Source organism: Rissa tridactyla, chromosome 6 (assembly GCF_028500815.1).
Source record: "Rissa tridactyla isolate bRisTri1 chromosome 6, bRisTri1.patW.cur.20221130, whole genome shotgun sequence".
NCBI classification, from domain to species: Eukaryota; Metazoa; Chordata; class Aves; order Charadriiformes; family Laridae; genus Rissa; species Rissa tridactyla.
In genome coordinates, this window is record NC_071471.1 from 14,786,439 (window position 1) to 14,798,919 (window position 12,481).

The following is a 12,481-nucleotide window of genomic DNA, read 5'->3' on the forward strand; positions in this document are numbered from 1 at the left end:
ACGTAACAGGAGCTAAATAATGGAAATCACATCCCATAATTTCAGTGAAATTACAAATACAAACAGTTGAATGATTACTTGTATCTACAGTAACATCTACGAATATAGTATTACAAAGGGTTCTCATACAAACACATCCTTTTCCAACGTATATAAGTACAGTTTCAGGATTTTCATCAAGATGCGTCTCAAAATGGCAAACGTTCTGTTCAGTGTCAAGACAAACATCTTGGGCTTTGATGGTGTTACTCTCCCAAATAAATCCTTGTTGTTCTCGTACAACGCAGGCATGAACATCAACGGTCTGCCATTCGTTCCCATTCCATTGGGCCCACACTCTATGTTCTAATGGAGAGAGTATAGTTCCACTGTGATTTAAGCCTGGTGCAATGACGGGGTATGTACCATACCACAGGTTAAAAGCAGCATGGCTGAGGTTTGGAATATTAACACAAACACAGCACTTCCTTTTGCCATCCTGCAGGCTGCTGTAAGAGAAAACAAGGACTTGTTTCGGTGGGGAGAGTCCGAACAGGTTACCCCATTAACAAGAAGGAAAAATCCATCGTGCACTGATTCTGTATTTTGAAGTTTTCCCTTCGTTGATAGGTAGAGGTGGTGCTTTAGCAGGATGGTCTGCCTGCAATCTCGGTCTACGCTGGGGACATTCTGTAAGAACAGTTTCACAAGGTTTACGGCTTATAGGCCAGCCTTTACTCTGTGCAGCAAAGTAAAGTGCTGCCTCACCTGTGTGGCCTAAGTTTTGACGTAAGCACTCTCCCAGTCGATACCACTGCGAATCTAAGGTGATTTTCCTAATTTTGGTTAGCTCACCCACCTTTTGATTCCACTTCGTAGCAGGTTGGTTATCCTTAGCATGAGCTTTAACCCATCCCATCCTAAAAGGTGTTTTTCTGGCTATACCCAGCCATAGTTGCCAGTCTGTCTTTCTCCAAACTGGGGATCCGTTTACTTCCCAGTTCAAGGTTTCCCATTTCTCTGTGTGGCACCGGCCCATACAGCACCAGAGTCTACGTATATAATTTTTGCTCCATTCTGTGCCGCCAAAACAACTGCTCTTATTTCTCCTACTTGTGCACTGCCTTCACCTGCCTCTACTACTTGTTTGCCAGAGGTAATATCTAATGCAACAGCTTTATGTTGCCATTTACCATTTACTCTTTTCGCAGAAGCATCTGTAAACCCAATGTTTTCCGTCGGAGTAGTCTCAGTGAGGGGTGGTGCATCCAGAATGGGTGAAGGTTGAAAAGGTTGCTGTAACGCTAAAGGACCTGTGTTTACTGGCATCTGCAATTTGGAAGCCTTGGTGTGTCCCTCAGTTAATTGCATATTTTCTGCTACTCCTGTTAGGTAGGCATACCATTTTCTGATAGCGGGTGTCTGTGCGACGCCTTCTGGGGGAGCAGTCCCCTGGAGGATCGCTTCTAGTAAATTCAAAGGTCCTCTAGTTTGCACAGGTGGTCCCTGATGTATTTTCTCAACTTGTTTAACTGCTCGGACTAAAGATAAAAGTCCCTTTTCCCATTCAGAGTACCGTTGTTGTGTTTCCTTAACTGCAGTTGAGCTAAACAATAGAGGTCTTCTTGGTCCACCGGGGCCAGTTGGGAACAGGTTACAATAAGTAGCATGTTCTGCGAAACCCCATTGGGCTGTGATAGGGTGGCGGGGGTGTACCGGTCCCAGTGACTGGTGTGTTTTTGATTCCTCGATTAGAGTGTTTGCTGCCTCGTTATGTTCTGATCTCCACTCCCAGGATTTGCCTTTCCGTAAAAGTGAGTATAATGGATGGGAAATTATAGAAAGTCCAGGCACAGGCTTCCTGCAATATCCTGAAGTTCCCATTAATTGCTGTAACTCCTTCCTTGATTGGGGCATTTGCAGCGCCTCAATTTTTCTTAAGGTATCCGGAGGAATCACGGCACTGCCTGCTATCCAGCAAGTACCTAAAAATGTTACTTCTTCACTTGGTCCCTGACATTTTCCAGGTGGAACCTCCATTTCTGCTTTATTTAGTGCTTGCCACACTGCTGCTGCCGCTTCCCCCACTGTCTTAGGAGAAGTTCCTCCAACCAGAATATCATCTACATATTGGTGCAGTTTTACACCTTGGGGGAGCGAGACTGTCTGCAAAAGTTCGGCAAGCGCGGCGTGAGCAACTGGGGGCAAATGTTTCTGCCCCTGTGGGAGTCTGTTAAAGGTGTATTGTATTCCCTCCCAAGCGACAGCAAACTTCTTTTTATCCTCCTCCTTCAAGGGAACCATAACGAACATAGCCTTTACATCCAATGCCGCCATCCCTGGGCGGGCAGCTGCTCGCAGAGTAGCTGTTAAAGCTGCAATGTGTAGGAATGTGTCTGAGAGAAAATGGTCACGTGAGCCAGCCTCCCTACTATGAGAGATTCGATTAAGAGCAAAACAGGTGGTAGAAGATGGCGTTAGTACATGGGAAAAATGAGAACTGAGAAGGTAGAAAACATGTTGTGCTCATGACTAAGCAATTTCCTATGTGAATTCTTGTAACCAATCCGATCTGTGAATGAACTGCATGGACAGCGCGTGGACAGTGTAACGAGCTAATCAGAAATAAGCAAGTGGCGTGTACGGCTACAACACAGGGTATAAAAGATGATGATCTGTGCTTAATAAACGGCTTCTGTTGATTCACATTGGATCCTCTGGAGTCCAGTTATTTCTCCTCAGCAATGTTTGGTACAGCGGCCGTTGGCGGGGCTGTATCAGCATTTAGACGGCGGTAATCGACTGTGAAACGCCACCTGCCATCAGGTGTCCGACCCGGCCAGACGGGTGAGTTACACGGGGAGCGGGTTCTGAAAATAACTTGTCTTTTCTCTAAATCAGCGATGCCTTCAGCAATGCCCTTTCGTGCCTCAGCAGAGATCGGGTACTGCGGTACGTTTGTCATCTTTGACTCGGGGAGCGCAGGGGCTGAGCGGAGCCCCCGCACTGCGGCTTCCCGGTTTCCGCACGGGGTAAGGTCAGCGCTGGAGCCGAAAGACCACACGCTGCCGTCGGCAGACGCCAGGTTCGGCCGTTTAAACTCTCAAAACCTAAAATATTTTCATGATGAGCTTTAATTGCAAAGCGAGTAGGCGATACGCGCCTCTCGCCCGGGAGCCATAAACTAGCCTTAGCAGTTTGACATACACCAGTTCCCCCGTTCACGCCTGTAATTCTCACTCTTTGCCGGCCGGATCGCACGCCCAGCTTCTCGGCATCTGGTTGCGTTAGTATCGAAATTTGTGCCCCCGTATCTATTAAAAACTTTACTAATTGTCTTCGAGGACCAACTGGAATTAAGATGTATGGGCCATCGTCACTTATCCACTGAGAAGCCTCCCCTTTCCGGACAGGCAGGCCCAATTGCCTTCCGGACATTACTCGCTTTTTGACTTGGTGTCCTGCAATTCCTCCTTCAGAGGGGGAAAGGGATTATCCTCCTTTAAAGAAGTTGAAATACAGTCTCTGTTTCCACCGCTCTCTGGTTTCAGGAATGCTTCAATCAGACCCAAGATAACGCCAGTAGGCTGACCTTGAGTCGCGGCTCTGGGAATGCCTAGTGCTAACGCTTTCCTCCACAATTCGTTCCTCTTTTCTCGAGACTCTGTTGGCAAGTTTTTATTTCCCTTTGATTTAATTCCTGTTCCCTGTTTCACGGGTCTTGCTTTGTGATCTCCTCCCCGGCATTTCTGGCTTTGTTTTTCAACTGCTGCACCGTCGCCCCAGCCCCTTTCACGGCAGTAGATAACAACGCTGTGCATCAATTCTGCCCAGGCAGGGCTTTGCCTGGGAGGACGACTGCCCTGTGTCTGAAATTCGGCATCTCTTCTAATCTCATCCCGTTTTGCGACTAGGTGAGGTTTAAGAACTGCTGGGGCTCCTCTGACCAGTGGCTTTAATATTGCAAAATCTACTGCAGCAGGCGGTGGGACAGCGTGGCGTCCTCGTTCGTGCCTGGCTTGTGTGCAAGCGGCTTTTGGGACGGCTGTGGATAACTCGCTGAGAGATTTGATGGGGATCAGAGAGGGCTCACCCCGTTCCATGGTGTCGATTCCTCCCGCCCAATAAGCTACTCGGCTGGTGCTAGAATGGGGGGTATCTGCCGGATCAGGTCCTAAATTTAAGAAAGCTCCCAGACCCCAGTAACCACTGGCTTCATGCCGGCTTAACAGGATTCGGTCGCCGCCGGTTAAGCATACTCGCCCCAAGGATTCGGTTTCAGTTTCACCGGGGTTTCTGCTGTATCTCTCTTGCAAATTTGTCAGTTGCAAGGGATCCCAGGGGCTGGTTCGCGTAGTGTGCCCTGGATTTGTACCCTGAGGTCCCGCAGTTCCTTCTGTTTTAACAATGGCTCTGGCTTCGTATTCGGGAGGATTTGTGGGGAACAAAGGAACGTCTTCTTCTGACTCGCTATCATCGGGATCACCCAAATGTTTCCGTCCCAGTCTTCAGGGGATACTATCAGTTTCCGAATCTGTACAATGTCAGGGGGGTGGGGAGCCTGCATAAGCATCATTTCGAGCTTTTCTCCCAATTTCCGCCTTTTCTCCTTCTCTTCCTGCAATCGTTTTTGCAGCTGTTCATTTTCAAAAGATATCAGTAACTCACCTGCCTTCCTGCTCTCTGTTTCCTTCTCTAGTTCCTGCTCTCTCCTGTTTCTATTCTCCCTGTCTTGGTACGCGGCTTCTAAACAAGGGCCCAACATTTTACAGATTACTCCCTTATCTTTTCCATCCTTTGTAGGGCCCCTAATCGCTTTCAAGTACTCTTCAACGACTTCCCAATTGTACCAATTACCAGGAGCCCATTCCTCTGAGAATCTGGGGCTCGGGTTCACTCCAGGCCTCCCTAAACAATCAGTGATAACTCCTGACCTCCTGCCGACTACGCCAGGTGTCGCGGGCGGAGTGAATAACTTCACTTGTAAGAGAGTAGTGAAACGTTTGTTAACATAAAACAGTGATGTAACAAAGTTAGTAGTGAATGCGACAGTGTTTTACGTGATGCGATGCCAGGGTACACTGGGTTAGTCCCTGCATAGAGGCCAGGGTCAGACAAGCTCTCAGGGAGACCCTCCCGTTGAGTCACGAGGTTCAGAAAGGACCCCCTTGCTTTCTAAACTCCTTCTCAGAGAGGAGTCGAGGTGCGGCTGGATCCAATCCTAGTCCCAGACCTGCTCAACGGTTTATGTCTAAAGGATTATGTATGCGCAATCGATCCTTCGATCACTTAGCTAAGATTGCAAAGTTTAGCATGCTGTCAGTCACTTACCGAGAATCTGTTGCGGCAAGGAATCGCTCAAGCGCGAGGAGAAGAACCTTAAGCGAGCGTCCCCACTCAAGGGGAGATCCTGTCGTGCAGCCCGCTGCCGTGCAGGAGAGCTCAAAGGGCTCTTGGGCTGTCCACTCTTTCTGGAGTAAGATAATGGACCTATAGTCATATGCTCATGGGAACAGGGTACCTAGGGTCCCACTCCAGACAGTGCTTTGGTTGTGTCGCCAGCCATCTCCCACAGTTCAAGTGCAACTCATAACAACTCCCGCTGATGGCCATGGCTTGAGCAGGAGCCGGGGGGGGAAAAGGGGAGAGCACACCGCCACACATACACCTTACCTAGTTATGACTCACAAAAGTTCAGCCATCGCTCATTTGAAGCCTTGGGGAAGACTGCCCGCACGTGGTTTTATTATTTTTTGTTTGAAATCAAAGTATAGGAAAGGGAAGAATAGGGAAGCAGGAAGAACAGAAGAGCAGAGACTAGGGAAGCAGGTGGGATAGCAATTGCTGTCCTGTCGTACCCTGCACAATTGTGTTTCAAAAAGACTTTGCTCGAAAGGTCTTCAGGTTCCCACTCCTTCTGATTGGAAATACAGCGCAGGTTATCCTGGCAAACCTTTACTAAAGTTCGGCTGCCGTCTTGAACTGGTTTTCAGTTGACTTGCACAACAGCAACTACATCAACTTGTTATAAAAAAACTAACACACAGAAATCCACCTTGAGCAAGTCACAAGTAATAGTACCTCCCTAAAAACATAACAGTTGTAGGAAGGACATGAAGACATCAACGGAGAGGTGATACTGGGGGCGGGACGAGTCTATTCTCTCATCCCTGTCTTTCAGCATTCATTCCCATGTAGCATTTTTAACCTCCTGGGAACCAAATTTTCCTAACCTCATCTCCACTGAAGTAGAAACACTTGTACTATTAAAGCTTCTCACAGTGACTCTGAAAGAGAAAAGGCCATATTCCAAGCCAGACACTGCAGTTTCCTGCTCAGAATTATTACGTTCTCTTAAATTATTATTTTTTTTCCACCTCCAGGGAAGGTTAAAAATTTGAACTCCTTATCACCTCCACAACTCCTCCTGATGCTGCAATAAGTTAAAAAATTACAGGCTGATGAGGAAAAAAAGGTGGTCCTGCCCAGCCGAGCGGGGCCAAGGCCAGGATCCTGTCTTTCGTGGAATCAGAGAAGCAGAGAGTGGCTTGGGTTGGAAGGGACCTTAAAGATCATCTGAGAGATCCCATGGGCAGGGACACCTGCCACCAGACCAGCTTGCTCCAAGCCCCCTCCAACCTGGCCTTGGACACCTCCAGGGATGGGGCAGCCACAGCTTCTCTGGGCAACCTGGGCCAGGGGCTCACCACCCTCACAGCAAAGAATTTCTGCCCGAGATCTCATCTAAATCTCCCCTCCGTCCCTTTGAAACCAGCACCCCTTGTTCTGTCGCTCCCCTCCCTGATCCAGAGTCCCTCCCCAGCTTTCCTGGAGCCCCTTTAGGGACTGGAAGGGGCTCTAAGGTCTCCCCGGAGCCTTCTCTTCTCCAGGCTGGACACCCCCAACTCCCTCAGCCTGTCCTCCCAGCAGAGGGGCTCCAGCCCTCCCAGCATCTCCGGGGCCTCCTCTGGCCCCACTCCAACAGCTCCGTGTCCTTCTGCTCTTGGTGGCACCAGAGCTGGATACAGTGCTCCAAACGCGGGCTCTCACGGGAACCGCCACGGTCCCTAGAGCTGTGCTCTTTCCCTCCCACCCATCGGGCACCAGGGACACAGTGCCACGGAGAGGTGGCCCCCGAGGGGGGAAGGCCCCGGTGCCGCTCCTGTAACACTTCAAAGCACCAAATCAGGGCACTCGTCACGCCCACGTGTTTTGGAAACAAAATAAATCCCCTCCCTGCCTCTAGCATGAGCAATCACAAAGAGAGCATCAGTTTTCACCTTTGCTGTCCCCCCGCCATCCCCAGCCGAGGATGACTCTGCTCCTGGTAGACCTGTGGTCACTGGCCATGTGAGGCCAGGTCTGAGCCAGCCTTGGGGGCTGAGCCCCCTCCACGGCCTTCCTGTGAGCAAGGACCACCTCACGGGGCAGCCGGCAGCGTCACAACTGTGCGAAGAAGCCCCATGAGGAGTGTGTGTCCCCCCTGCCCCGCCGAGGGCGGCAGGGCATTACTCACACCGCACACGCGCTCGCCCATCAGCACGAAAAAGAGCAAGCTCGTCATCTCCAAAAGGCCATTTCCTAAGGAGAAGCGAGGCCCAGCTCCCACACAACTGCTCACCCAGAGCACAGTGTTAACAGGCTGTTGCTCCCCAGGGGCTGCTCTCCGGGAACCGCCTCGGGGCACAAGGACACGAGCCCCGGCTGAAGGGCCAGAGCCATGGATCAGAGGGGACGGCGGCTGCTACGCGTACAATTTCCCCACCGCCTCATACACAGAGGCTTTCAGCAGCCACAAGCGCTGCCAAGCGACCAGCAGCAGGTGTCCCCCGACGGGGTTTACTCCACACAAGTCCTTGGCGGGTCGCGGAGAGGACAGAGAAGGCACCAGGTAAGGTGTTCACAGCAGCATCACCCTGCTCCTTCCATCACACCCCCGAGCCCCCTCTGCTTAGCGGGGGGGGCCCAGGAGGACCTGGGCAGTGTCCTTACCCCACTCGCCCCTCTGCAGGGCTTGTTTGCTGGTTCATTGGGGTTTTTTCCCCAAAAAAACCCCAGATTCTCCTTTTGTACTCAGCAGAGCACAGGGTCAGCCTCAAAACTGCAGCCCCCAGACAGCGAGAACCCAAGGGAAGGGGAAAGGACACTTCAAGCATTCAGCTACTGCGTCCTAGCGGTAATAAACAGCTAAAATCTTCCACGTCCTCCGGGATTCCGGGAAGATGAAGTATCTCATGGAGGGACAAACCACGACACATTGCCTTTCTAATAGTTCTTCCTTTGGAGAACCTCCTCTGATTTGGGGACGGATTAAGCTCATCACTTTGAAAGCAGAGAGCGATGTGGCTGCTGACCCGCACCACAGCCAAACCACCGCGTCAGCCGGCCCAGGAGAGCAGACCTTCAGGCGAGGAGCAGCCCGGGAAGGCTGATCCCACCCACAGCGACAGAGGGCATGGCCCCAAAATCACCAGCTTTCCCCCAAAGCTGAGGAGAGGAGAGACCGCATCACGGGGCAGGAATCACCTCACATGATGGTAACTGCCATTACAGAAACAACACCACACGGTCATTTGTACAAGCGTTCCAACACGGGGCTTCCAAACCACCTCTTGGGCAATTTTTCCTCTGCGATGGTCAAGGAAAGACCTGAAATCCCACTCCAGCTCCGGAGCATAAACTAGAGGGGGCGTGGGAAAATGAAAGAAAGGGGGAAACACCATGTTTAAACTGATCTAGCTGGGTCTGAGCGTAACAGAGCGAGGATCGACACAAGCTCTTCATTGGGCAGACGCCTGGAGGCAGCGCCTGCGGCAGAGCAGCAATAATCTCCTACTTGGCTGTTACTGGGATTCTCGCTGCTGAACAACGTCCTGGTTGTCCCTTCAGCATTTTGGGACAATCGCTTGGAGGTTCTGGTGCTCTGATACCCAGCCTGGCCAGAGTCGTCTTCCTCCATACACTGTCAGTGAGCTAAAACCCACATTGATATGTCAACCTTATTTTCAAAGACAAAAAAAAAAAAAAAAAAAAAATCACTCTCATTACCAGATCAAGTTTCATTCCAGTAAGGCTCTTTAAAGAATTTAAATATTTATTTTAATAAAAATAAATAAATACTTCTCTTGTCACATTATAAAACTCCCTGGAGAAAGAAAAAAAAACCAAACCAACCCCAACCACAGGGGTTTCTCTCGCAAATCAAAAGATGGTAAATGCTTTCTTCTGATGGTCATCACAAATCCACTTGTAGGCATCAAGTAGATGGTAGATTATTCCAGAAACAGAAGAAAACTCTCTTTGAGGAAACAGTAGTTCAGCACCTTCTTGTTGGGAAGAGAAGTTCAGCTCACACAACTGTTGCCACCACCAGATGAGTCCCATTTGTCCATAACGTGACCACGTGTGCTGTGAGAGAAGTTCCACTCGTGCAATGTCACCACCACCAGATGAGTCCCATTCGTCCAGAACGCGGCCACGTGCGCTGCGAGGTGTGAGCAGCCCTCTCTGCGATGGAAGTTCACAGCATTTGTTGTTAACCATTTCCTTGCCCAGGTGACGCCAACCTTTCCAGCTTGCACTTAAGGTGTGTTAGCTAATTTCAAAGAGAGTTACTGTCTCCAAAATAGGGGCAGGCGGGGGGCGGGGGAAATAATCTTAACCACTACTTCTTAACCTACAGAGAAAAACTCTTTCCTTAACCTACAGAGAAAAACATCTAACAACAATAACGTATGAGAAAAATAACTAGAAGAACGGTTCCTCCTGTCGTGCAGGTCTCACAGCAGCTCCTGATGGAGTATTTCCCACACCATCTTCTTACGGAAGTAAGGCATGTGGGTCTGAAAAGAAAAGAAAATCCATGAAATGCACCTCATGGCAGAAAGAGACACAAAATACGCAGAAACACCCACTTAATTCTTTACTATGAAGTTCCTTTTAAGAACTGTCAACACTTGCCCTTCTGGTACAGCCTGGCTTTCACCCACACAGCTCCTAAGAGGGTGACATGACACCAAAACCAGATCTCCTTGACCACACAACAGCTCACAAGCACTTTCACAGAAGAGCACTGCCTTGGAAAAGAACCAGTGTCTGCATTGGTCAAAGGCTGAGACCCATTTCTCCCAAAGATCCAAAGGCCAGATCCCACAAACCCCCTGGCTCCAGTATGTCCCCCAAGAGGAATCTCACTGGGAGCAGACACCTCAGACGCTGCGTAACTTCCCTGGCTCTTGTCTCTGTGCGAAAGGGGCTGGAGCTGTTTAGAACCTTCACTCACCTGTGTAAAGGTCATCGGTTTGTCTCTGCAGATGTAATCTGCGTATTTGCAGGTGAAAACGCCGCAGTCGCTTCCGTTTGATTGCTGAGGGATTTCCTAACGAATGCAAAGAAGATGGAGAATTTGCCTCTATCTTCAAGGAAAAGCAACTTGGAAGCAGCACCCATTACCAAAAATACCCTAACCAGACACTCCTGAACTTGCACCATCCCCAGTAACCGCCCCCCAACACAAGGAACAGACCCCAGGAACTGCACATCATCCCTCCCCTCGGCTTCCTACGCTCGGATGTTACAAGCCAAATTCCTGGCAGGCTGATAAGGGACAGCAGGCTTCCTCCCTGCAAGGTGTCTGGAGGTTTCTACAGTGTCTTTCTGAAGTGACATCCCTTAAATCGAGGCTTTCGGTGCTGCTTTTCACTATTAACTTGTCGAGAAACATCAGCCCAAGCCCTTGCTTTGTCACGTGCCAGGATCTGGGCTGCAAACAAGCAGCCCACGTTCTCTGACAACTGCTAAAGAGACTTGAAATTTGACTTGTGAAATGGGGGCAAAGCCAAATTCACCTTCACGTGGCAGAGGAATTAAAAAAAACCCAACAAAGTATTCGGCCAGCAAGGAGAGGCACTGCTCAAAGATTTCATCCCAGCATGGTTTCCTGGTCCACTTGCAGCCCCATGTGGGACCAGAAGAAGATGCTTATGGCTGTTCTCTGAAGTCCTGGCCTTATGAGAAAGCGTTAAGAGCTTCGTGACAAGGAGTTCTAGTTCACATTTCAAGTGCAAGTAGTGTTCGCTTACGTGTGGCTCCATGCTGTGAACAGTCCACTCCGAAACATTCAGCTCCATGTTTCTTTTTTCACGGCTCTCCTCTTGCAGGTATTTGCTGTTTAAAACAAAAGAAGAAAAAAAAATCACTCTTCATCGCTGTAATTCAGGCCTAGAAAAAAGAGCTGCTGAAAGATCACAGGAAGATGAATGGCAGGAGGGTTTTATTGATCACTAACAAGGTTGGTGCCCGTGTGCCACAGGGCTACCATGTCTTTGTCTGTGCTATAGGGGGAAGGTGGCAGAACCCAGGCATCCAAGACGCCGGGTGGAGGGGACGACGTGAGACTAGGGAAGGAGTCACTGTCAGACAACTCGCAGCAAGCGAATCCAAGATTTCTGGTTTGTTATCTACAAGACATGTGGAAACTTGCCGTCGTGTCACAGAGGCAAAACCCAAAACCCTTCTCCTCATTCACAACACAAAAGCACTGACTGAGCAGTTACTTACAGCAAAGTCTCACAAATCTTGTCCCCTCCTTGTCCCAAGGAGTCGTAGTATTTGACGGTCTTCTTTCTGGTGTCTATGACCTGTTATTCAAAGGTGACTGTTAGACAAAGCGCAACCTTGTGCTGCACAAACCTCCATGACTTTTCTTGCTAGCTTTTTCTCCCCACCCAACTCTAAATAACAAGCCCGTTTGACTCACCGCTAGTGCCCAGTGCAAACGCAAGTTAATGGGCACTAAGATGATGTCCTTGTCGAAGAGATCCACACGCCTGGTCCATCTTCCTACGGCTTTGTAGCCCCCAGAAGTAAGTTTTTCATAAAAGAACGAACTGAAAGCGTGGACTGATGGATACCCCTCCTTCTTACTTCTTTCCATCACAAGACCCATGTAGAAATTAATGACCTGTACCATAAAGAGTAAACTGGAGATGTAAAACAAGACACTAGCTTACCAAATGAAAAGCACAGCGACATCTCTTTTCTGGCCACCCTGAAGTACGCAGCTGAGAGAACTCCAGCCTCAGCTGCCAGCTTTTGTTGTGAGAATTTCCCACTTGGTTACATCTGCAGCTTGATAAAAACACCTGCCACCCACTCCAAGAACCTACACTAACTCCTGGAAGCTGCACAATACAAGTAAAGGAACTGCCAGAAGCACCGGACCCTTCAGTACCTAAAATAAGAACTGCACAGAGATTTCTAGGCTCTGCAGTGCAGGTCATCAAATAACTTTGCAAAGACTTGTGTACACGCTGAAGGGGTATTTTGAAATAAACGCTCCGTTAGAAGATCCCTGTGCTGCAGCTACTTTTACCTCATCATTTAGCCAGCAAAGCTTCCTTAGGGTGTGGACGTCCTGGCGCGTGACCCTTAGTTTGAAGGCACTGCTCAGGATCTCATCCGGCTCACCTTTGCCTAATGCGGCAACAACCTCTCTCTCCAT

General features: G+C 49.5%; 1 protein-coding gene across 1 annotated transcript; it reads right to left on the bottom strand.

Annotated features, from left to right (window-relative positions):
* Positions 1-9,742: 9,742 nt before the first annotated feature.
* LOC128911221 (sentrin-specific protease 2-like) lies at positions 9,743-12,481 on the bottom strand. Its single transcript, XM_054205686.1, has 6 exons — positions 12,353-12,481; positions 11,738-11,941; positions 11,539-11,618; positions 11,061-11,145; positions 10,262-10,357; positions 9,743-9,821 (listed from the first exon to the last, which is right to left on the bottom strand). The coding sequence occupies exons 1-6, from the start codon at positions 12,479-12,481 to the stop codon at positions 9,759-9,761; spliced, it is 657 nt and encodes a 218-aa protein (XP_054061661.1). The 3' UTR covers positions 9,743-9,758.